A 26,134-nucleotide genomic window follows, 5' to 3' on the forward strand; every position below is an offset into this window, starting at 1 on the left:
GTCCAAATCCTGCCCAACCTGGCCTTGGGCACTGCCAGGGATCCAGGGGTGTCGCTGTCTCAGCTGTTTTATGGCCTGGAAAGGCCCGGGGTGGCCTTGGGCAGCCCGTGCTCCAAAGGACGAGAAGAGGCTTCAGGTCTTTTCTCGGTCTCGGTGTTTATTAGTTGTTTATCTAAAAGATTTTCTCTCAGCCTGACAGAGCTCTGCACAGCAGCCAGCCATGAGCACACTGAGAGCCCCCAGGGCGGTCACCTATCTTTATACTCAAAATTATGTATACAATATTTATCAGTTTTCCCCAATACCTTTTTGTTGTGGTGTGCTGTATTGTCCCATTTTGGCCTTCCAGGTCACTTCCCCAGGTGTGCCTGTACCTCTCTCCCTTCCCCCTTGCCCCCATGCTGAGTGAGTCCTGTCAGTCAGGCTGAACATTCCAGCAAGGCGTCGTGTGCTTGGTCAAGTTCAAAGGATGCCCCTCAGGCCCAGGGGTCATTGGCCTGTCTGGGTGTCATCTTCCCCTGAGACCCTGCCCCTCTCACCTGGTTGGTGCTCACCTGTACCTCCCCTCCCCCTGTCCCTGAGCTTAAAAAGGTGATCAGACCATGCGGCCGCGTTCTGTTGGAGCAGTTGCTCACGTTCAGACCTCTGTAACCATGGAATAAACCTCTGGACATTAAACCCTCCAGCAGAATCCTCTCCTTTTTCTCTTCACCATCGCCTGAAGCCATTCCTCCTGAGGTAAACGGGGTTCCTAACAAGCCTGGACTTGTTCAGTGCCCAGCTGCAACCACCAGCAAGCCGAGATATCTCTGGGGTGATACACCGCAGTTGCTGCCTTTGGCCCAGCAGCGAGGGTCAGACCGGCCCAGGCACTATCTAACTGGGAATACTGGGAGCCTTTTTCCAATACCTTTTACCCTTATTAACCAGTGCACTTTTAGTAATAACCAATCCCAAAGTGCCACCATCACCACAGAAGATGGAGGCCAAGAAGAAGAAGGACAGGACACGCCCCAATTCCTCCATCTTACTTCTCTAGACCCTCCTGTACAGAAATCCTAAACCCTGTGTCTCACACTCTAATTAACTTATCCCTTCACCATTTATCCCAGTGAAATCCTCCCATCCTCACACAGGTGTCGTCTCCCGTGCAGGATCAAAGTCCAGCCACCAGACACTTCTGGCAACATCCCAGGACTCCTGAGCCCCACAAGGGTGGTCTTGGTGACTCGGCACATCAGTCCTGAGGTGCTGAGATCCCACACAGGGGCAGCGCCAGCTGCTCTGGGCACCCTGTGCCAGGGCCTGCCCACCCTCCCAGGGAAGGATTTCCCCCTGATATCCCATCTAACCCTGCCCTTCTTTTCCTTATAGCCATGGCTACATTAAATAAAAACCCATGAAAATACTGCTACAATCCTTGAGGGCTGGGATGTGTGAGACAGCCCTGTGTTAGTGACTGTTGCATTACATTTTATACAATATCTAAAATGCAGATAATAAACGTTGTGTATATTGTGGGTTCAAATTCTTGCATTCAAAGCAGAATTTCTTAAGTTCACCAAAGGCTGTTTTGGGGTCAGGGTGGCAGCTTTGCTGCTCATGGATAATCATGGATTAGCTGATGTCATAATGTGTGTATTGATATATCATGATTGGCATTTGTATTCCACTGTGGATTGCCACCTAAATGTATGAATTTATGGATTGTCAGTGCTTTCCCACTGACACAGCAAAATATCCTGAGAAACCTGAAGCACTCAATTGTTTCCAGAAATCCTTGGAAAATTTGCATTTGAGAGCCATTCCCCTCATTTGGTCCTGCCTGCTGGAGACTGGATGTGTGAGGAGCTGATAGTGACCATTCCTGTGTTTATTCTTATTAATAATTCAAGAATATCTTGATTATTCCAACCACACAAATATGGCTGAGATATCCATTCATCTTTTGTGCAGCAGGGATGAGTGTGACAAGGGTAACACTGACCACTTAACTTTAAAAAAATAGCATAGAAAATATGTTTTCCATTTAATAGATGATTTTCTCTGTTTGTAAAAGGTGTAAAGAGATTACCAGTTTGTGACTGCCAGACTTGTTGATACCAAGTGTTTTTTGTGTTTCATGCTGTTCTGTGAGGGCTCAGCAGCTGATTGCTCAGGGAGGGAAGGAGAGAGGGAGGTGGCTGTGTTTTTAGGAGGATGTGTCAGCTCTGAACTGTTACTTAAAAAAAATCAAAATGTAAATAAAGTGGATAGCAAAATTAATTGTGCTGCTCTCGCTGGAGCTCACAGTTGTGTTCAGCTGTCACCTGGAGCTGCCCATGTGTGTCAGAGCCGTTTGAGAGCCCCAGGGGAGGTCCAGGCTCACTTTCACTAAATAATTAGTGGCCAAAAACACCTTTATTAAACTTCCTTATAAACTGATCTGACTTTTGGCAATTGTCATTAAGTAATGATTATCATCTGGCAATTGATACGTCACAGAAGTAGAAGCCTGCCTGAATCCTGATTTGTCCTTCAAAAAATCCTGTTTTAAATAATTTTACAGGGCTCTGAATTCCACTGGCTAGGATGAAAAATTTGATGGTGTGGCTTGTGACAGATAAATTGAAGATGCTTTCAGGTTATCTGCATGTTAATTCTGATTTGTGTGGTATTTGTGCTGTCTCACATTATTATTACTTGAATAGTCTTTCAGCTTCTGAGTGGGAGCTGTCTTTGACAGAAAAAAAAAATATGTCAAATGTAAGGGAAGTAAATGAACCCAATCTTTCCAGTGATAATTTAAACTGATAAAGCAAGCAGCATGTAAATCAAGCAATCTGTTTTACTAATCAAACCTTTTAAGTCCTTTTCCATCTTGCTAATGTTCCCCTGGGTTATCTGTGTACAGTTGCCATTTAGGAATTCACTCCTTTTGCAGTGGATGATGAATGGATAAAGAGCAATTCTGCTGCTGCTCAGCTGCTTTTCCATTTAAAGGATGTGAAGTGAGGTACCTCAGGCCACTGTGCAAATCCAGCTGCTTATCTTGCCAGTTCTGCCCTGCACTTCCATGCCCACAAGGGTGTTTGAACCATTCCCTGTTTTATTCCTTCTCCCTTTCCCTCTTCCATGCCCACAAGGGTGTTTGAACCATTCCCTGTTTTATTCCTTCTCCTTTTCCCTCTTCCATGCCCACAAGGGTGTTTGAACCATTCCCTGTGCTGTTCCTTCTCCTTTTCCCTTTTTGAAGTTGAGAGGGAGAAAAATCCTGATCCTGAATCTGCCAGTTCAGTCACACTCATGAATTTAAGTGAACCCACTGCACTTGGTTGCAGGTAAAACCCCCTTTGTTTCCCACCCAAACTTTCTGTGGAATATGAGTTGCTCTTTAATTGGAAGAACAATCCTTGTGTGTTTACTGGGCCTTTTCACACTCGCATGATCTGGTCCCTTCAAGAGCCTCAAGTTTTGTCTTCCAGGGCACCTCCTGCTCCATGCTTGGTGATGGGAGAGACTGGGAGAAAAGGGGTTTTGGTGCAGTTCTGTTCAGATCTCCATTAGGGACATGAACATTTTCAATGAAAGCAAGTCCCAGAACAAACCTGAGCCAAATCTGTATCCAAACTGGGAAGCTTTTCCTGACCAGCCACACTTTCAAGGGAGCACCAGGAAAAGTCCTTTCAGCCTGAGCAGTTCATGGACATATTGTTGTAACAGATTTGCTTTGTGATTTGCAAATTTTCCCCTCCAGTGCTTGTGGCTCTTTGTCCACGAGCTCTGGCTGAGGCCGTTGGTGTCTGAAAGGAGTTGGTGGCAATCTGGGGGTGGCCGAGGTCACAGCTGTCCCTCATTGTCCCCACAGTAGATGTGGCAGAAGGCAGTGTTAGACTGAGGGGCAGGATGGGCAGCTGGGGTGCAATGTCCTCATCTGCTGCCTGGAGACTCCGTGGTTTGTGTGGCAGAGCCCCTGGCTGGGACAGAGCGTGGAGCTGAGTCACCAGCACGTGCTGTGACAGCCTGGGGGCTGGAGAAGGACAGTGGCACAGTCGGTGGCACATCCCTGTGTCCCAGCCCAGTGGCACAGCCAGTGGCACAATCAGTGGCACAGTCAGTGGCACATCCCCGTGTCCCAGCCCAGTGTCACTCTCAGTGTCACATCCCCGTGTCCCAGCCCAGTGTCACTCTCAGTGTCACATCCTGATGTCCCAACCTGACAGCACCCAGCACATCCCTCTGGCTGTCCAGGACACCAGGACCCCTGAGGGCCAGGGGGCTCAGAGACCCTGGCACAGAGCCCAAAATGCCCCTGTGGGTTTGATTAACTTAGATGTAACTTAGAATTAAGAAGGAAATATTTCACAGAAAGAGTGGTCAGATACTGGAATCATTTACCCAGTGAGGTGGTGGAGTCATCATCCCTTGAAGAATTCAAAAAAGACTGGATGTGGCACTTGCTGCCATGATCTAGTTGAACAATTAGAACATCGGCAGGACTTGATGATCTTATAGGTCTCTTCCAGCCTTGAACTTCTGTGATTCTGTGATTATGACCCGTGGAGCAAATTACCAACCTTGTATGAAGACCAGCAAACCACAACAGTTTAGGTAGAATGATAGTGAAGTTATCACAGGGTGGAAAAGTAGATTTTAGGGTTTTTGGTATGGTAAGATGGAGGAATCTGGGTGTGTTCAGCCTTTCTCCTTCTTCTTCTTGGCCTCCATCTTCTGCTGTGATGGTGGCACTTTTGGATTGGTTTAGAGTAGAAGCTCACTGTCTAACACAGGTGATAGGTATTGGAAAGTAATTGTAAATATTGTACACATAGGTTTTAGTATAAAGACATAACACTGCCCCAGGGCAGGCAGAGTGCCTGGACTGTCCTGCTAGACAGACCTCAGCAGAGCAGAAGAAAATTTTTTATAGATTAGATAAAATAAACAACCTTAAGACCAAGAAATGAAGAGCTCTGACTCCTTCTTCAAGCGCCGAGCTAAGAAAAAAGACTTTTGAGCTTTTCTCAGGGTCACTCTGATAAGCTAAAGATCCCAACACCAGCCCAATGTCACAGCCTGGAGTCACATCCCCATATCCCAGCCCAGTGTCACTATTTGGTTTGGGGTGCCATGGTGCAGATCACTGCACCAACCCCAAAGGAAGCCCTATAATGATGCAGAAACACGACTCATTATTTGCATGTTTTGCATTTTTATTTTTGCCTGGTGTGTGTGGCCTGTGTTTGCATAAATAAGGCACCTGATTTATTTTATTTTATTTTATTTTATTTTATTTTATTTTATTTTATTTTATTTTATTTTATTTTATTTTATTTTATTTTATTTTATTTTATTTTATTTTATTTTATTTTAATTTTTATTTATTTTATAACATTCCCAGAGCACAGAGCCATTCCTTTGGAGTGCTGGCACATGGGGCTCTGTATCTTCATGCTGCAAGATGATTCTTGGGTTTTCTGAGCCCTGTCCCAAACAATGCTGCATTCAGGGGCTCCAGCAGCATGCACACATCAGCAGTGGCCACGAGCTTAACAAATCAGAATTTTCCTTCCCAGCAGAACAATGAGGCAGCTGAACATCAGCAGCTCCCAGCCAGCTGACTGCTAAAGGAGTCTCCAGGCATTGCCAGTGAAAATCTGTGGAATTCTGGCTCTGTACCTTCGCATTGGGCTTGGGGAGTGAGAGGAGGTGAATTGAACAGCACTCCAAAGGCTCAAGGGACAACAGGAGGAGAAGGGGCTGAATCTGTCCAGGGCTGCATGCAAGGCCCTCCCCAGCACCCCAATCCTTCTCCTGCCCACCATGGCTTGTCCCTCCCTTTCTCCACACCTGAATACCTGTCAGGGTTTCCCCTTCATCCCCTCTAAAGCAGATAGTTTAAAAGCAAACACTCCTTCCCCAATCCAGCCAGAGTCTGAACACTTTCCCAGAGCTGGGAAAGTGTCTCACTTGGTGTGTGTTAGAAGATGGCTTAGAAAATAAGGTTGCAAATCTTCACAGCAGGGGCTGATGCAGTTCCAGGTGATGTTATTGGTGAGTGGTTGTTGTTTCTTGAGTTACTGGAGAGTTGGGAGCAAGGAACAGGGGCTCAGTCATGGGCTTGGCTTTTCTGCATGTTTCTGGATCTTTCTGCTGGGCTGAAGGATTTTATAGCCCTTCACAAGGTTATTTAGAAACATCAGCTTGCCTGGACACCACAGGGACAAAGCCACAGCTGCAGAATTCACACCCCACTGAACCAAGGTGAGGAAATGAGGCAGGATCTTCCTTGTGCTGCAAATCTATCCATCCCCAGGCAGGGCCCTGGTGTTTGCCCTTTGGGCAGGTGTTTTTGCAGTTTTGTCCCCTGAAATACCTGAAGGTAGCAAATCCTTCAACACAAGGGTGTACAATGCGATGTGCAAAGCTGAATTCTCAAACTGGAGGCTGGGATAATTGTGATGTGGCAGCTGACAGTTAATATGGACACAGGGTTTGGAAGGAGGAGGTGAATGAAGGTGAAATGTCCTTTTTAAGTACCTGAGTGCTGTAACATCAGAGTTGGTGAGTGCAGGAAGCCAAGTCTTCTAAATAAAACAAACTCCACATCCAGCAGGGCTCCCTGGTCCTTGAACTGCCACTGAGCTGCTCTGCAGCTTCCCTGTGTTGGCCAGGGTCCTGCATTGCCATTTTCCCTTTGTATGGGCTGTCTGGTGTTCTGTTTAATATTTTCTTCCAGCTGCCAGGCAGGATGATTCTCATCTCCCCAGGTATTTATAGGTGAGCATTTCCACCTTTTCCCTCTCCCCCTTAATTCTGTGAGTGTCATGCATTTAAGTGAGCTGGCTCAGGGTGTGATGGCAGCAGAGAGGAGAACCTACCTGACTGCTGAGCTTTCTTTTGCTTTTTACTGTCCCTTTAGAGGTTATGTGCCTTATTTGGCAGATTAAAAGTTAGAGATTGTGGGCAGATGGCAGCCTCTTGTTTGCTGCTATCCCGAGCCTGTTCTGTTTCCTGGTTAGGTCTGGGATCCCAGGATAAGGCTCCCTCAGGGCATTATCACACTGTGGTTTCTGCACTCAGATTTTACCCTGTCCCAGGCTGATTTTCACGTGGGACCTGGGAGTGTTTTACTGCCCCCACACACACAGAGCAAACTGCTTCCCTCTACCTGTGCTGGCAGCACTTCCTCCTGTGCCTGTTGGAATAAACCACCAAGCATTGTGTGCAGGCTTTTCAAAGAACTTCCCTTTAACTCCTTATCTATCTCCACTCCCTTATCTCTATCCTGTGCCTCTGCTTGTGCCTTCTGCTGTGCTCCAGAGCTGGAGAAGGGTGTGCAGGGCTGCCCTGCTGCAGGGAGGGCTGGGTCTGACACAAATAGAAACCAGAGTTCAGTGACTCCTGTGTTTAGTGGTTTGGCATTTTTTCAGTGCAAGGTTAGTGCTTTACATTTAAGGAGAGGGATTTTATTATTCCCGTTCTTACATCTCCCAGTTTTAGGTTTTATTCAGTGTTCATTAGAGCTGGCTTAGCATCCATTCCCATTTTCCTTCCCCTGACCTTAGCCAGTGGGTTTGCAAAGCTTGTGGATGACTCAAGGGTCAGCTGGGTTGGAGCTGAATCAGCCCCATCAAATTACAGACAATTCCCTTAAACCTTGGTTTGTTGAGGAAGATGTGGCAGTGGTCACTTGTAGTTTGCTAATTTGACTTAGAAAAAAGTGACACAATTACAAAGAACTCCTTTAACCTAATTTCCAAGCTGGCTGGAGGCTGCAGATGAATGGAGTATTCCTCACCCTGCCCTGTCTGCTCCCTCCATACAGGAAAGGAGTGGTGCAGAACGTGCTCCAAATGGCATTTCCTATTTTGTTCAACTGGCAGCATCTGAGCACTGAGTCCATGCAGGCCAGCTGCAGGCAAAACTCTCACCTGCACCCAACATGAATTTAATTGCAGCTTTCCTGGCCCTCAGGGTGGATCAGAGCCACATAGACATGAGTATTTTGAATATTGTAATCATGCATATTCATGATCAGGACAGACTTGGATCATTTTCCTGGTGCAGGGAGGTTAGACTGACTGGACAGTTTTTTGATCTGTTTTTCCAAGAGCAGCAGGAATATTTTAGCCATAGTTCTGCCAAGGCAAATCCTGTTTATCTGAGTGCTCTTGTGGGAGGCTGATTCTCTGTGAGAGGGTTTATGAACAATTTACTCAAAGGTTGAAGTCCTGCTTGACAGCTGAGTTTGAGGCTTACATAAAATAAAGTCTATAAGCAGCACTGAACCTGGTATCACATAGAAAAAGCCCAAATGTCTGAGGCACAGGGTGAACTTTGCTTTAGGAAAGTCACTCACTTCCCAAAGCACGAGGACAGTGGGGTTGTTCCCTTGGGTGAGTGCAGGCTGCTAATTCTTGCACTTAAAAACCAAGTAAAAATATGGTTTCACTGCCAGAAGCCTGCTTAAATTCCCTTCCCTTCCTAAAGGCCCATCCTTGGCTGTCCATGACCATCTCCTCATTAACACAAGTTTTAATTAAAGATCTCCATGTGGGTTTGCAAAGAGAATGGACTCAAAGCCTGCAGTCATGGACTTTTAATGGGTATATTTAATGGAAAAAAATAACTGAGGCTTGTTACCCCATTTGGGAGAGTGACCCAAACCATGTGGGATGTTTACAACAGGAATTGTCCCTGCTGCACCTAGCAGAGATGTGCAGCTCCTGGATCGTTCTTCCCATGCACAGAGGAGGAGGAAAAAGCTGTGTGCCCATACTCAGAGTTTCACTTTGTGCTTTGGAGTTCACAAATAAGCTGGAAACACAGAATAGTTTGAAACCACCAGTTTTGATTCTCTTAATCTTCAGTGGGACTGGGTTTGCTGCTGACTGGGTTTCCTCCCTAGCACAGCTGAGGGAGCTGTAGCACTCCAGATTCTGTCCTGAATTATTTTTATTTGCTTTTCCTTGACATTTCCTTTGCTTTAAGGCACAAACTGAGAGCCCATCAGAGGTGTCTGTGCTGTGAGTGACTGAGCAGGATCTGTCCTGGGGCACCTGTGGAGCATCAGGAAGGGCTGAGCCCAAGGAGCTTCAGGCAGCACCTGCTGAGGGCGAAGCTTTGTGTGCCTGTAAAGCAGAATGTGCTGCCAGGCTGGGAGCAGTGCTGAGAATGGAGCAGTGCAAGGTTTGTGTTAGAATAAAACTGTTTTTTTTCCAGTAGAAATGATCCAGAATACCAACACCTGCACTTCATCTCTCCTAAAGGAACAGCAAACCAGTGACCTGCTGTGTTCTCCAGCAGCTGCTCTGTCCCCGGGCTGTTGGACAGATGGACAAGGAGAGGCCTTGGGTTAGTGAGGAGCATTTGCCTGGTGCTCAGGGCTGGCAGTGCTGCCCCAAGGGCTCGTTGGCTTCTGGAGCAGGGAGTTCCATGTCAATGATTAATCAGGAATTCCCTGTCTGATGGGAGGGCTCAGCTCGGTGAGGCTCTTTGTGCAACATTCCCGTCCTGCAGATGTTGTTTGGGACTGTGGGTTCCAAGTCTTGCCAACTGACTTTTCTTTATTTGTACTGAGTGCATTTGAAGTTGCATCATTTCCTCGGTAAGAACAGTTTTATTTTTGACTGGAGTGTTTGTCAGGTGGAGGAAATCCTAAATGTGAGTGCTCTCTGGTGGTGGAGATTTCTGCTCCAGCGTTCCCATTTCTGCCGTGTATTTCCCAGGAGCAGCTGCATGTGAATATACCTTGTCTGGACTGAAAGATCCTTTTTTTTTTTTTTAACTCCTTTCCCTAAAAATAAAAACTGCAAAACAAAATAAAAGTGTTTTTCCTGCCTTAGTGGACTTCTAGCCAAGAGAAGAATTTCTCTCCCTTAAAATGATTTATCTTCTGTGACTCATTGGTTTTTATTTTGTCATTATCAATTGATGTTTTAATGAGGCAATAAAAACTTCTCATGAAAGAGCTGATGTTCCTCCTCAAAATAACCCACAAGGATTAAATGCTGTGAGTTGCTTTTTGGCTGCTGGGCTGCTGCAGAGAGGGGACTGAGGGGAAACTCACTGGGGCTGCAGCTCCTCCCCAGGGCACAGCTCTGATCTCTGCTCAGGGACAGGGACAGGACACAGGGAAGGGCTGGAGCTGGGCCAGGGGGGTTGGGATGGAGATCAGGGAAAGGTTCTTCCCCAGAGGTGCTGGCAGTGGCCAGGAAATGGTCCCAGAGCTCCAGGAGGGATTGGACAGAGCTGCCAGGGATGCCCAGGGTGGGATTGTTGGGGTGGGATTGGATGATCCTTGGGGATCCCTTCCCACTCAGGATATTCCATGGCATTGATACAGAAATGATTCAAATTGAATTTTTGCAGGGAAATGTTTTGTAGCACGAGCTGATGTGACTTCCATGAGATACAAAACAAGGTTTGACCCTGGGGGTGTCATGGAGCTCAGGGAAAGGTTCCTCCCCCAGAGGTGCTGGCACTGCCCAGGGAATGGTCCCAGAGCTCCAGGAGGGTTTGGACAGCACTGCCAGGGGTGCCCAGGGTGGGATTGTTGGGGTGGGATTGGGTGATCCTTGGGGATCCCTTCCCACTCAGGATATTCCATGACATTAATACAGAAATGATTCAAATGGAACTATTGCAGGGAAATGTTTTGTTGTAGCACAAGCTGATGTGATTTCCATGAGATACAAAACAAGGTTTGACCCTGGGGGTGTCAGGATCCACTCCTGGGGTTCCTTTTATTAAGGAACTTTTTTTAATCAAGGAACTGTTGTTGCTTTGAGTAACAAACCCCAGTTCTCCATGTTACACCTCAGCACTGAAATGCCTGTGCTGGCTGTGGAAAGCACCAAATGGATTCCTGGTCTTGTTTTGTGGCCTTGCCCTGCAGAGGAATCATGGGTTTAACACAGCTCCAAGCTCCCCATTTGCTCTGCCCTCCTGGGTTGTTTTCTTAAGCTTTTCTGAGCTCTCCATGGGCAGGGCAAGCCCAGCTCTCCCAGCAGAGCCAGGAAAAGAGGCCCTGCTGTTCTTGGGCTGCTGCTGTGCTGAGCCATGCTCAGGGATGAAAAGGGGCTTTATCAGCAAGGAGGGTGAGGAGCTGGAGCTCCTGGTGGGAACAGCTCTGAAATTTGAACTCTGGTGCTAGGAAAGAAAGAGAAATGAACTGAGATGTGAATGAGGGTGTCACTTGTTCATAAAATCTGTATCCCCAAAGCCAGGCTGGAGAGGTGCCTGGAGACAGATCCTTCTTCCCCCTCATCTCCATCTGCCTTTGTCACACACATCTTTTCATGAAAAATCCTTTCCTTAGGATTTTTCTCCTGAGAAACTGAGAGGGCTCAGAACAAAATGTGAACAATGGTTATCTGCTGCTGTGGAATGCAACAGGTGCATCTGGGATTGGTCTCATGTGGTTGTTTGTAATTAATGGCCAATCACAGTCAGCTGGCTCAGACTCTCTGTCCCAGCCACAAACGTTTGTTATCATTCTTTCCTTTTCTATTCTTAGCTTACCCTTCTGATTCTTCTATTTTAGTATAGTTTCAATGTAATATATATAATAAAATAATAAATCAAGCCTTCTGAAACATGGAGTCAGATCCTCATCTCTTCCCCAATCCAAGCACCCCTGTGAACACCATCACAAGCCTTTTGCCACAGAGCTGAAGACACAACTCACCAGAGCCCAGTGAAACCTTTCAGAACCTGGCTTGCAGGCCCAGAGTGGGATGTGCTGGCTGAGCTGAGCTGTGGGGAAGTGGCAGGCAGGATGTGAGGCTGTGCAGGGCCACATCTGGAGGTTCTGCTTGGAGGCAGAGGGTGCTGGCACTGCCCAGGCTGCCCAGGGAATGGGCACAGAGCTCCAGGAGGGTTTGGACACCAGGGTGGGATTGCTGGGATGTCTGGGCAGGCCAGGGCTGGGACTGGATAGTCCTTGGGGCTCCCTTCCCACTCAGGACATTCCCTGATTCTCTGATTCACTCAGGGATGCTGAACTGTCACGGGAGGAAACTGAAACTGGGCTCTGGCAATGCCACTTTACATAATTCATTACTGAAGGGAGAGGTCAGAGTATTGGGTGCTGTGATGGTGGCCTGGCACTGCACTGCAGCAGGAAAGGCCTTTATTTCTTTATTTCTGCTCAGCTAAAACAACCCCCCTCACCCTCTGTGTGGCCATGGGGCTTAAAACCTCATCCTCAATCTGCTGGATCTTTATTTTCAGCAGCAGCAGTGCCTTGAGCACAGTTCTGTGCTGCTGGGCAGGAAATTGGGAGAGCAGCCTCAGGTAATTCGCCTTTTTTTGGGTGTCCATCTCCAGGAGGTGAAATGATTCTGCTCATTGTGATATCCTTGTGGTTTCCATTACATATTGATGTCTCAGTGTGACTTGATCTCCTTAATACCAGCAGGGTTGTGTGGGTTTGGTTTTTCAGGCTCTCCTCTGTATATGCAGAGTCTCTCATGGGCTCCCAGCCTGGGATCTGATCCCTTTGCAGTTTGACCTGTTCAGGATCTTCCAAAAAAATTAAAATTAGGGATATTTGTATTGCTAATTATCTTTTCTAAAACATTATTAGTACCTTTCAAACAGCATATATTCAAAAATGTAAAATATCTTTGCATTCTAAGCTCATTATTATTTTGGGAAATACATATCAGGACACAAGTGATGTAGAACAAGAGGAGGTTTTGTAATTCTTGTGTGTTTCCAGTGTTCCAGGAGGAAGCTGGAGTGGGAGAAACCAACACTTGTAGAAAGTGGAATGCTGGATGATATTTCTTGAGTTTTATTACACCTGCTAAAAACTGACTGCTGCCAAGATGCTGCAGAAAATTCTCAAATGAACAATAGAAAATGTCAGGGCTGTCACCACATGGGGGTGGTAATAAATTCAATAAAGTAAGGCTGGAATTTGTGCCGGAGTCCGGCAGCATTCGAGGCTCCCGGGCTCTGTGGAGGGGCTCTGGTGCCATCTAATGTCCCGAGGTTTAAATGCAGCTGCAGACCGGGATTGGAGCTGGAAATCCAGGGTTTGTGTGTTGATCCTAAACCTGTTCTCCTTTCTCCTCCTGACATACAAACGCTGTGTAAGTTCCTCAGCTGTTAATCTGGAATTATTCTGAGTTCTCCTCATAGGTAACTTTCAGTAAAATGGGAGCTTGTTTGGAAACTTTTTCTAACTGAAACATTATTTTTAAAATAACATCAAGTTATTTTCTGTCTTGTTTGCAGAGTCAAAGAGCCGGGTAGGGATAGGAATGGTGTAGTTTAGGGTTGTTTGCACACATTATTAGCAATTTTTCCTCTCTGGTGTAGCAGCACCGATGATACCAAAGTGCAAAAAAGACATTGCTGGAGCTGAGAGGCTGCAGTTCCCTCCTGGGCTTTTGTCTTTTTTTAATTTCATGTGTGATCAGACCTCTCAGTGAGGGCTTCAGAACTTCTGCTCCTCTGGCCTGAGCTGGGCCATGGACAACTACAGAACGTGAAACAAGAATTTGCCTGTAAATCCCCTTTATGAAATTTAATTAAATTTGTTCCTCACTCACATTCACTTATAGTGAGTGTAAATGCCACCTCACGGCAGTGAAGCAGAGGCAGAAATGTCCACCACTCTGTAGGTGGTGGAACTCCAAGCCAGGAGTTGTCCCTGTACCCTCAGGTCTCTGCTGCTGTGCCAGTGCCCAGGATTTTCCTGTCCTGTTTCCACTGAGTCCTGAACCTCTGCTTTTGTCTCATTCCTGCCTTTTGTGTGCTCTGGGCAGCTTCGAGAAGGGCCGGATTTACACCTTTATCGGGGAGGTTGTGGTTTCCATGAACCCTTACAAGAACCTGAACATCTACGGGCGGGACACGATCGAGCAGTACAAGGGCAGGGAGCTCTACGAGAGGCCTCCCCACCTGTTTGCCATCGCCGATGCTGCTTACAAAGCCATGAAGAGACGATCCAAAGACACCTGCATCGTCATCTCAGGTAGGTGAGAGGGCTCTGCATGGTGATGAGCATCTGATCCCTGTGAAATTCCAGGCGGAAGGAGAATAATGGTTTGGCTAATGACAGCGTTTTACAAAAGAAACTTCATTAAGCTTAAAGCTGCTCATTTGCATTTGAATCCGTGTGTGGAGATCGGCACAATTATTTCTTATCTCATTCAAGAGCTGGTGCCAGCCAGGAGCTGGATCTGTGCCTGCAGAGGGATAATGTGAGCAGGAGCCCTGGGTCTGCTCCGGAGTGACCTGGGATCAGCAGGGCTGGGATCAGCAAGGCTGGGATCAGGGCTAAGATCTGCAGGGCTGGGATCTGTGGAGTTGGGATCAGGGCTGGGATCTGTGGAGTTGGGATCAGGGCTGGGATCAGGACTGGGATCTGTGGAGTTGGGATCAGGGCTGGGATCTGCAGGGCTGGGATCAGGACTGGGATCTGTGGAGTTGGGATCAGCAGAGCTGGGATCAGCAGAACTGGGATCAACAGGGCTGGGATCAGCAAGGCTGGGATCAGCAGGGCTGGGATCAGGGCTGGGATCAGCAGGGCTGGGATCAGGGCTGGGATTAGCAGAGATGGGATCTGTGGAGTTGGGATCAGGGCTGGGATCTGCAAGGCTGGGATCTGCAGGGCTGGGATCAGGGCTGGGATTAGCAGAGATGGGATCTGTGGAGCTGGGATCAGCAAGGCTGGGATCAGGACTGGGATCTGTGGAGTTGGGATCAGCAGAGCTGGGATCAACAGGGCTGGGATCTGCAGGGCTGGGATCAGGGCTGGGATCAGAGCTGGGATCTGCAGGGCTGGGATCAGCAGGGCTGGAATCATAGCCTGGATCTGCAGGGCTGGGATCAGGGCTGGGATCAGCAGAACTGGGGTCTGCAGAACTGGGATCAGCAGAACTGGGCTTGTCTCTCCTCAGGAGCTGCTGGTTTTTGTCTCTGTCCTGACTGGAAAAGCAGCAGTGGGAGCAGGGCTGGTACCAGAGTGATCCCTGCCTGGATCCTGGCACTTCTTTTCCTTGATGTCCCCGTGCTCAGGCAGCTCTGAAAGGAGAGAGCCCCGGGCTGGGGTGCAGAACAGTGGCCCCTTGTGCTGCTGCAGGCCAGGCTTTCTCCTCTAACAATATTCCTTTGATCCTCTGTGTGCCAGCCCTTTTCCCGACCTGAGCAATCTCACAGCACAATTGCTCAAAGTCAGCCCAGCAGCAGCAGCAGCCAGGCAGGGTTATGGCTGTGTTTAGAAAAAGTCCCAAGTGCACACAAAGATTGCTTTAAAAAGAAAAAAAAAAAAAAAAGAAAAAAAAACCCAAACCACCCAGGCACTGTTGGGGTAAAATTGAGGTCTTCTGTCCAATGATTTGTTTTCCTTTTTTTTTTTTTTTTCATCTGTTTGTGGTGTTTCTGCCCCCAGGTGAAAGCGGGGCTGGGAAAACTGAGGCCAGTAAATACATAATGCAGTACATAGCAGCCATCACCAACCCCGGGCAGAGGGCTGAGGTGGAGAGGTAAGGCCTGGGCTGGAAAAGAAGGGAAATTCTCCTGCTTGGAGATCTCTTTCTGTGGGCTGAGTAGCACCACGTTATCAGATGGTCTCTTGTACATGCTCATTTATACTTAACTTTTCCAGGTACTGCTTTTACTATGAGAATTTTGCAGTGTTAATTGCTGAAATCACATTAAAAAATTCATTTTGAAAGTTCAAAATCAAAACAGCATCTACAAATACCATCCAGCCAATATCAACCATCTAATGGCAGGACTCAATGATCTTAGAGGTCTTTGCCAACCTAAATGATTCTAAATCACTTTTCCTGGGGCAAATTGCCTGAAATTTGGGTGGGCTAGAAAAACATGTGGAGTGCAAGGAGTGTGTGTTCTGTGACCTTCCTGGCTCACATGATTCTAAATGTCCCTCTCTGTCCTGGAGTAAAAGCTTTGGAGCAAAGAGTGTGGCTTTCTGCAGAAACAGATTTAAACCTACCTCAAATGAACTTTTGAAAATGATTGAAAAAGAGTTCAGAAAATTGGTTTTGAAATTGAAATGTGTATAGAAGCTGAATTTCTGGTGCTGATTTCAGGGTGGGGGCTGGTCTGTGAACCAAAGAGCATTTGCTTCCTCTGAGGAGCATTGCTGACAGTTCCCAGCTGATTTCCCATGGGATTGCTGATGCCATCCACACCTGCCCAAATCTGCCAGCAAAGAGCATCACTGGAGAAATGGCTGTGAAAAAAAAAAATCCCATGGTGTGAGTGTTGAAGTCTTACCCTTTTCCATCCCTCCATCCCTGCTGCAGAGTGAAGAACATCCTGCTGAAATCCAACTGTGTGCTGGAGGCCTTTGGCAACGCCAAGACAAACCGCAACGACAACTCCAGCCGCTTTGGGAAGTACATGGACATCAACTTTGACTTCAAGGGAGACCCCATAGGGGGGCACATCAATAATTACCTGCTGGAAAAGGTAAGGCACTCTCCCTTCCAGGCTTGCAGCCTTTGCTGGGGTTGCTTTTGCAATCTGGGCTTTGTCAGTAGGAAGTTTTCTGTTCAGACGTGTGCAGCAGGTGAGGAATGAGGGCACAGAAAATAAATCCAGGGCTGAAGTTTTCCTCAGTGCTGGCAGTGCCCTGTTCCTGGACTTGCAGAGCTCACCAGCACCAGGGCTGTGTTACCCAAAGGATTTTGTGTGTGAAGTTTCATCTCAGTTTTTATTTTGGATAAAATTTACTCTCTGCACTCTCCTGCTTTGTAATTCTTGAACTGAGCTCTCCCTGGAGAAGGAGATTTCCAGGGCTGTAGAGAACAAGTGTGCTTGAGAAGTGTTACTTTGGAATAATGCCACAGCCTTGGGTGAGCTGTTGGTAGTGTTGTTTTTATATATTCCAAGTGATCATGAGCATAATTATTTTTCTCATGTCATTAAGTGGTGGCTGAAAACATTGGAATATGCAAAACTGGAGAGCTCAGGCATGAGCCATTAACAGTTCTTGCTGTGGGAGACACGTCTGGCTTTGATTATGTGTTTGACCACATCTGCCAACACCCTTTTTTGTTTGTGTTTCTTTTTTACTTCTCCCCTTATTTCCCTGAAGTCTATTTTCAGAGTAAACACTTTATTTTAAAAAACAAAACAACAAACCCAAACATTTAACTTGGGTTGCTTTGATGTAAGAAGAGGGCTGGGACTACAGCTGCAGTGACTTAAATCCTGATGATTTATTTATCCTGATTGTTTATTTCATATCCTTGACTTCTCCCAAGTTAAATTTGTTTCCATTTGAAAGCAGTGGAGGCTCTGGCCCAAATACAAGCAGTGGCTTTGCAGCAGGAACACATCAAATCATGGAATATCCTGGGTTGGAAGGGACCTGCCAGGATCATCCAGTCCAACCCCTGGCCCTGCTCAGACACCCCAACAAACCCTGGGCATCCCTGGCAGTGGTGCCCAAACCCTCCTGGAGCTCTGGCACCATTCCCTGGGGAGCCTGGGCAGTGCCAGCACCTTCTGGGGGAAGAACCTTTCCCTGATCTCCAACCTAAACCTCCCCAACACAGCTCTGTTCCCCATCACTCTTCATAGTTCAGACTTGTAGCATGAAATAAGGGCACATTGCTGGTTGACTGAATGTCTGCTGCATTTAACCCTTTTTTGTGCTGTTTTACTCTGGTCTGTCTGCTGTATTTATCCCTTTTTTATGCTGTTTTACCTCTGGAATGAGGATTCTGGAATGGAGCTACAGCTCCTAAAACAAGGCCCTTGTGTCAGAGCAGAGCATCCCCTGGTACTGTGGGTGCTGTCCTGGGGATGTAGGAGTGGTGACCACCAGGCCCTCAGCATTTATCTGTAGTCACAGAGTCCTGGTTTTCATTTCCAGTGATTAAATCATTCTAAAACTGAAATGATGGTTTTTATTTGACTCTTCCATGAAAGCAACCCCGTGGTTCCCACATGGGACTCCTGGGTGGAAGTAGGACATTGCAGCTGTTACACAACTGCTGCTTTTGCCTGCAGACCTCAAGCTCCAGGGTCACACGTGTGTGGTGGTGTTCCCAAGAGGCTGAGTGTGAAATGGGATGAATTTGGGGTGTCTTGGTGGTCTGAGGGGACACTAACACCCAGCTCTGTGCTTTGTTCCCCCAGTCCCGTGTGATCGTGCAGCAGCCGGGGGAGCGAAGCTTCCACTCCTTCTACCAGGTTTGTGTCACAGACATCTTTTCATTAAAAGTCCTTTCCTTAGGATTTTTTCCTCCTGAGAAGCTGAGAGGCTGCAGGAACAAATGTAAACAATGGTTATCTGCTGCTGTGGAATGCAACAGGTGCATCTGGGATTGGTCTCATGTGGTTGTTTCTAATTAATGGCCAATCACAGCAGAGTTGACTCAGAGAGTCTGAGGCAGCTGCCTTTGTTATCATTCTTTTCTTTTCTATTCTTAGCTTAGCTAGCCTTCTGAGATGAAACATTTTCTTCTATTCTTTAGTGTAGTTTTAATGTAATATATATCATAAAATAATAAATCAAGCCTTCTGAATATGGAGTCAACATTCTCGTCTCTTCCCTCACCTGAAAAACCACTGTCACAGGTTTGTGTTCCTTTGTTGGAGCATTTGTCCTCTTGGGCAGAGCACTCAGGGCTTTCACACTCTCATGTGTTGTGCTCAGGGTTCCCTTTTGCAGCATCTTGGGTGATCTTGGGTTCTTCAGTTCTCTGCAGGGGCCTGGGAAGATGGATTGTTTTCTATCCTCCAGTCCCATATTAGCACATTGCTAAACTTAAAAGGAGGCTGACTAAACAAATATGGGAGGATATTGGACTTCGACTCACTGGTTTATGTGTAGTAAGCCTAATCCCTCTATTTTGTCTTGAAGCCTTTAGTCCATATGGAAGTAATTTGGTTTTTTGGATGTTCTTTAATGTCTTCCACATTGAGTGTTGGTTCCCTGGGTGTCCTTTGGGGGATATGGTCAGCCTATTAGTATAACCTTGATTCTGCACTGAAGGAAGGGGAGGTTTGTTTATTTTTTCCACTTTTTCAGTACTCCATGATGGCATATTAGCACTTTCCTCATGGATGTGTCATTTCCAGGAGGAAAAGTCTCTGTGTGGGCAATGTGCTTGCCAAAGCACAGCAGTGAACAGGTCTGGGAGGGGTTTGGGAAGGTTTTTATACAGTTGTGACTCTAAAGGACAGGGATTTGTGGTGGCAGAGCACCATGCATCTTGCACATTGTGCTCCAGATACTGCAGCAGTAATTAATGATTTTGCTTGTCAAGCAGATTAATAAGAGACAGAAAAAAGAAGGATGTTATATTTTTCATTCACCATTTCTTAAAACTCTGTTCCTGCAGCTCCTGCAGGGAGGTTCTGAGCAGCTCCTGCGTTCTCTGCACCTCCAGAAGGATGCATCAGCCTACAGCTACATCTGCCCTGGGGCACAGCTCAAGGTGAGGCCTCTGAGGGACTCAGGCACAGCTTCACACTGGAAGTGCTGCTGGAAATGCTCAAAGCACTGCTGAGCTAGCAGAAGCTGAGATCAGAGGGGATGAGTAGGGAAAGGTGACACTGATGTGCTGTTTGCAATGAGGTTTCTGGTACAACATAAAGCACAAGTGTGCTTAGAATCATAGAAAAGATTTATTTACCTCTATTCTGCTTAAATATACAAATATACCTATGCATGCTGCATCTGCTTATAAACAGCAGTAAAATGATTTATTAATAGATGCAAGTGTGGATGTTTGGCCCATTAGCAGTGGCAGACATCCCCTGCTCCATAATGGGTACCTTAAACTGCCTTGTGGAACAAAAACTCATTTTTTTACAGCAGATCTTTGAGTTACTGAAGCACTGAGTCTTCATGTCTGACTTGTCCTCAAGGGGGAACTCTGAGCAGGAAAGAAGGGAACAAACCCATAAAGTGTTTAGACAGCAAGATCTGAACACTTCAGATACAGCTGGAGCTGTCCCTGGTGTTGTCCCTTTGAAGCAGGGTCCAGACCTGATTTCCTTGGTGCTTTTGTGAGATGCACTTTGGTACAGAAACCCAGAGATTCATGCCAGGTGATTCTCTTTAAAAATGTGATGCTAATCTTGAGAGAGGTGGACAACAGAGATTTCCTGCTCGTGCTCTGCAGCCTCTGCTCAGAGAGTCTGTGAGTGCACAAATTGTCCTTGTTCTTCTGGGATTTTTTATGAACTCTTTCTCAGCAAATTCCAGTGGTAAATTTATTGTGCTGTGGTGGATTTCTGTGTCTCCTGCTGCCAGAATCCGTGTGTGCAATGCAGGATTCAGTGTCCAAGCACACAGATGGCACTGGAATAAGCTGGGAAACCTCATGACAGTGCCGTGCCTCTGCGAAACATCAAAGTGCATTTTGTTTCCCATGGCCTTGTGAAATCCCTGCTCCCTCCCAGCTGACTTTCATTAAATCCCCCATCCCAAACTTCTCTCTCCCCTCAGTGTTCCATCAACGATGGGGCTGAGTTCAAGGCAGTTGCTGATGCCATGAAGGTGATTGGCTTCAAGCAGGAGGAGATCCAAACTGTCTACAAAATCGTGGCTGCCATTCTGCACCTGGTAAGCTCCCTGCCCATGGGGATCCATCCCTGAGCCCATGAGGGCTTGTACTGCTCTGATTTTCCTGCTGCAGGAGCCCTTGGAAGCTGGGAAGGTGTCCAGCTCCCAGCTCCAGTGGTGACACAAAGTCCTTGCTGGAACAGGGCACTGCAATGATGATCACATGTGTTCCTGCATGTTCCAGATCCCAAACCAGGCTTACCACTAAGTGCTGGGAGCTGTTGTGTGTTCTGAAAAAGGAACTGTTGGGGTTTGGCAGTGAGGGGATTGGGAGCTTCTGCCCCTTTGTGCCCTCACACTCACCTTCATCCCCTGTTTCACTTCATGGTGAAGGCTGAGCACAGGAAACACAGGAGTCTCTTATCTCCTTGTGTTCTGGGGCTGAGGAGATCCTTCCTTCTCAAGGATCCTTCTGGGAGCCACAGAATTTCTTCTCCTGCACAGTAGCAGGGAGTTCCTGTAGCTCAGTTCTTGTGTTTCCTGAGGAAAGAGGTGGGCAGGAGGAGGGTGCAAAGAGCAACTTTATTCCAGTTCCTTCTCCTCCTTGGAAAGGAATGGAGGCAGAGCAGAGTGGGGCCATGCAGGCAGGCTGGGAGACAGTCCAAGGGGTGTCACTGCTTGATCCTGGCACAGAAGGTACCCAGGAGCAGAACTGCCAGTCCAGTCCCACTGGCACTGACCTCTCAGCTTCCCCACACCATTCCCACTCCCTCTGTGGCAGGGGAATTGCAGCCAGTGGTTTCATGGTGAGCTCAGTGAAGACAAATGCTACATGGTGCAATTCCCTATCCCAGGACTCTGAATCCTGGGATGGTGTTTGATTAAATCTCAGGAAGTGTTTAATGTTGTTTGTCCCAAAAGCTGAGCTTTTGTCCAATCCCACTGGCAGTGAGCTCTCAGCCTCCCCACACCATTCCCACTCCCTCTGTGGCAGGGGAATTGCAGCCAGTGGTTTCATGGTGAGCTGCAGTGAAGACAAATGCTACATCCAGCATTTGCATACATGGTGCAGTTCCCTATCCCTGGACTCTGGTTCTTGGGATGGTGTCGGGTGTTGTTTGTCCCAAAAGCTGAGCTGAACACTGAGCTGAACCTTTGAGAAAGCCTTTGCTGCACCCTCTGACATTGGAGGTTTGAGGGTGTGGATGTGCAGGAGCCACCTTCCAGCATGGCAGGATATTTCCAGCCTGGAGCAGCAGGTGGAAAACGGATGGAGTTGGGGTGTGCTGATCCCTGTTAGTAAAGGGCAGATGGAGAAATGCTGCTGATTGCAGGGGAACCTGAAGTTCTACGTGGATGGAGACACCCCCATCATCGAGAACAGCAAGCTGGTGTCAGTGATTGCTGAGCTCCTGTCCACCAAGGCCGAGCTGGTGGAGAAGGCGCTGCTGTTCCGCACGGTGGCCACGGGCAGGGACGTCATCGACAAACAGCACACGGAGCAGGAGGCCACCTATGGCAGGGATGCCTTTGCCAAGGTGGGTGCAGTCCCCTTCCTGTGACACCCACAGACACATCTCTGCTGCCTTTGCCTCTGCATTGAGGGGTGCAGCACAGACTGGCACTGCCCAAGGTGGGCATTGCTGCACGTTTTTCCATGCTCAGGGCCCAGCAGGATTCCTGGGTGGGTCAGTAAGCACAGTTTACACAGTAATACACAATTGCTGGACACCCTGCAGATTTCTCTCTGAACCTTGGTGCTCCTGAGTTCTATAGGAGTCTGTGGCACCTCCCCATCCCTGCCCTTGCAGCAGGGTCCAGAGATTCTCACAGCCAGCAGTGCCAGGCACACCAAGAAGGGGATGGATCTGCAAATGTGTCCTACAGGGAGGAATGTGCTGTGAAATGGGATCCTCAGCATCATTAGAATGGAACTGTAACATCTAGAATTCATGTTGGAAACACAAAGTGGTATTTTAAAATATTTTTAATGAAGAATTGTAGAATGGTTTGGGTTGAAGGGACCTTAAAGACCATCTCTTTGCAAAGGTGGGTGCAGTCCCCTTCCTCTGACACCCACAGACACATCTCTGCTGCCTTTGCCTCTGCATTGAGGGGTGCAGCACAGACTGGCAGTGCCCAAGGTGGGCATTGCTGCCAGAACTGCACATTTTTCAGTGCTCAGTCCCAGGAGGGTGGGTCAATCAGCACAGGGCTTGCTGTACATCCTGCAGATTTCTCTCTGAGTTCTGTATGGTCTGTGGCACATCCCCATCCCTGCCCTTGCAGCAGGGTCCAGAGATTCCCACAGCCAGCAGTGCCAGGCACACCAAGAAGGGGATGGATCTGCAAATGTGTCCTACAGGGAGGAATGTGCTGTGAAATGGGATCGTCAGCTTCATTTTGCAGTTAAATTCAAAGAGTAGAGAGTGGAACTGTAATACCTAGAATTCATGTTGGAAACACAAAGTGGTATTTAAAAAAAATTCATGAAGAATTATAGAATGGTTTGGGTTGAAGGGACCTTGAAGACAATCTTGTTCCAACCCCCTGCCATGGGCAGGGACACCTTCCACAGGAAGAGTGAGTCCTGATGGCAGGAGTGACAATTGTTCCTCCTCTGTAAGAAATCAAATTATGAGGGAGGAATGGATGAAGTTATGAAGGTCATTGATAATTAACTTGACTTCTTTTCCTGAGATAATGTATTTACCCAGCTTCACAGCCCATTTTGAACATGAAGACTTTGAAGACACCTCTGCCTACAGAACGTTATCTTTGTGAAAGGTGAACAGGATTATTCTCCTGTCATTGTGTTCAGTTGTTAAGTTTCTGTGACTGACCTCTCTCTTGCTCTTCACTATTGTTAAATAATTCTCAGGAATGGTGCTTATTAGGCAGCTGAAAAGCTGACTGGAATCAAATCAGGGAACTGCTGCTCCCAGTGACCTCACTGGGATTTCAACTTGGTATAAATGAGTTTTGGAAGAAAGAAAATAAATACTTCCATAGGATATTTGCTTCAGTCAGTAGCTGCTCACTTTCATGACCATGACCTGCAGCTTTGATGGAGGCCTGGAATGAGCTGGGTGGAGTTTCCTGGGGAGAGCTGAGGCAGGGGCAGGCAGGAGCCCTCAGTCTGTGTTTCCTGCAGGCCATTTACGAGCGGCTCTTCTGCTGGATTGTGACACACATCAACGATGTCATCGAGGTGAAGAACTACGACACCACGGTGCATGGCAAGAACACAGTCATTGGGGTCCTGGACATCTATGGCTTTGAGATATTTGACAATAACAGGTGAGCCACCTTCCAAAGCCCAGTGTTGTGGCCATGCCTTTCCCAGAGCACTCATCACCTTTTCTTCTCGTGTTTTCGCAGCTTTGAACAATTCTGCATTAATTACTGCAATGAAAAGCTGCAGCAGCTCTTCATTCAGCTGGTTCTAAAGCAGGAGCAGGAGGAGTACCAGCGAGAGGGAATTCCCTGGAAGCATGTGAGTGCTTTGGCAGGGCAGGCAGAGGTGCTGTGAGGTCAGTGTACCAGCACAAGTGCTGGACCTGAAGCTGTTCCACATGCAGGCTCCAGTTGATGGGACATCTGTGTCCCTGCCAGGCTGGGGCTGGAGCTCCCCAATCACCTCACCACGTGTCTCCTTGGGAAAATATGGGACTCCAGGTCTGAGATAAAACCTATTGTGGCACCTCTGTGATACCACACGCGTAACTGTGGGTTTCTGTGCTGAGTGCTTACAGATTTTTCTGGTTGTTGATGGTAATTTGTAAAAACCTTAACTTTTCCTGTTCATACTCACTTCAGAATGCCAAGGACAGGATGTGCAGTGTCACTGTGGTGACTGCACACAGCTGAATTGTAAAGGACATTTTAAACAGCATTCTGCAGTAGAGATCTTGAGATGTATCTGAGAGGTTTGAAAAATCACTTTCTGTGCTGTTCAGTGTTGGAGAGCAGCCTGCTTTGTCTGGAATCAGAGATGTGCACATTCAGAGCTGATTGCTCCTCGCTGCTATGGCCAGCACTGGTACCCTCCCATTTCTGCAGCCAAGGTCACCAACAGCCCTGTCCTTTGTTTCCTGCAGATTGATTATTTCAACAACCAGGTCATCGTGGACCTGGTGGAGCAGCAGCACAAAGGGATCATTGCCATTCTGGACGATGCCTGCATGAACGTGGGCAAAGTCACAGATGAGATGTTCCTCGAGGCCCTCAACAGCAAACTGGGCAAGCACGCTCACTTCTCCAGCAGGAAGGTAACCCACACACCCTGCTGTCCTCTGCTGTCCCTTCCCCGTGTTCTGAGGTGGAATGGAATGAGGAAAAGGGCTTTAGGAGGGGGGTTTATTGGATTCACTGCGACTGAGTGTGAGATGAGGAGCTCAGAGCAGCTCCAGCCTCAGAAAAGCCCGGCAGAGGGAGCTCCAGCCCATCCAGAGCCTCATCCCTTTTATTCCGGGATAAAAGGAGCCTGAGCTCGTGCCTTGACAGATCATGATGTCATCTGGAACCAATCGATACAGCCGGCTCAGCCCACGTGTTGTTCTTCCCAGGCTGCTCTAATACATAGTGACAGTGAAATTATTCACACTCCTGCATTATTACAGCGCTGTGATTTGGGCTTTTTTCATCCTCATTGGCTGCAGAACGTGCTCGTCTCCCTCTGCACCTCAGAGCACCCAGGCCCCTGCCTGCCTTTGTCTGGGCTACAATGGGAGAATTAAAAGGCTTCATTTATTCCTCACTTGGCAGCAGATTGCAAAATGGTCACCAGCCTGATTAATTTGAGAATCTTTCACACAGAGTAATCAAATCAGGGGCTTTAGTTTGATGTGTCTCTACTCAGAAACGTTGTCTAAAATGCATGGCTCAGAGTGCTGGTCCCCCCTGCTCCCTCCCACCCCAGCACAATATTTTATGTAGGTCAGAAGTACCAAATTAGCCTGGTTGTGTAAGATATGTGCTAAAGGCTGCCTCTGGGAGGCCTGGGATAAACAATGGATCTGGCTGGGGCTGTCTGAGGAGAGGCCAGGATGAAAGTAAACCAAAACCACTTTTTCCTGCCAGATAATAATTTTCCTTAAATGCCCTTCTGCTGCAGCACAGCTGATGCACACCTGCCAGGTGCACCTGAGCTCAGGGAGGGGGACAGGGGGCTTGATTCCAGTTGTGACCCAGATTTCACGTGCCTGAGCAGTGACATGGAACATTCTGAGAAAACTCACATGAAAATGAATGTGAGGCCTGGCCTGGGTTCCTGTTTGAATACAAACTGCTTCCTGCAGTGGGATGGAGTCTGGGATCCTCTGCAGGAGGGTGCTGGGGAGTGGTTTAGTTTCTGGAGCTGTCTGGTCAGTGGATGTCAGAGAGGAGTTTGGTTTCTGTTCTGTCCTTGCTCTCACATCTGCCCGGGGGAAGGGGCCCTGCCACAGAGGGAGCAGGTGGTGCTTTAGTGCAGTGGCAGAAGGGGATGGAATTTCAGGAGGTGCTATGGGAGGCTCTAAAATGAACATTTAAAAATAAAATCTGCTCAAGTCCTTGCCTTTGGAAGTCCCCTCCCAGCAAGGAGACATTAAAGGGCGGCATTTCCAGCTGCAGCGTTCCTCACAGGAGGTGGCGTTGTCACAA

General features: G+C 47.6%; 1 protein-coding gene across 1 annotated transcript in view; it reads left to right on the plus strand.

The window, feature by feature from the left end:
• Positions 1-26,134, plus strand: part of MYO1D (myosin ID) — a 176,078-nt gene that overhangs the window by 31,050 nt on the left and 118,894 nt on the right. The window contains exons 2-11 of the mRNA XM_058041642.1: positions 13,761-13,969; positions 15,389-15,482; positions 16,272-16,437; positions 18,115-18,168; positions 19,323-19,418; positions 20,435-20,551; positions 21,826-22,029; positions 23,646-23,791; positions 23,873-23,987; positions 24,592-24,762. Of these exons, the coding sequence (XP_057897625.1) occupies positions 13,761-13,969; positions 15,389-15,482; positions 16,272-16,437; positions 18,115-18,168; positions 19,323-19,418; positions 20,435-20,551; positions 21,826-22,029; positions 23,646-23,791; positions 23,873-23,987; positions 24,592-24,762 (1,372 nt within the window). The remainder of the gene's footprint in view (positions 1-13,760; positions 13,970-15,388; positions 15,483-16,271; positions 16,438-18,114; positions 18,169-19,322; positions 19,419-20,434; positions 20,552-21,825; positions 22,030-23,645; positions 23,792-23,872; positions 23,988-24,591; positions 24,763-26,134) is intronic.

This window comes from Melospiza georgiana, chromosome 28, assembly GCF_028018845.1.
Source record: "Melospiza georgiana isolate bMelGeo1 chromosome 28, bMelGeo1.pri, whole genome shotgun sequence".
Lineage (NCBI taxonomy): Eukaryota > Metazoa > Chordata > Aves > Passeriformes > Passerellidae > Melospiza > Melospiza georgiana.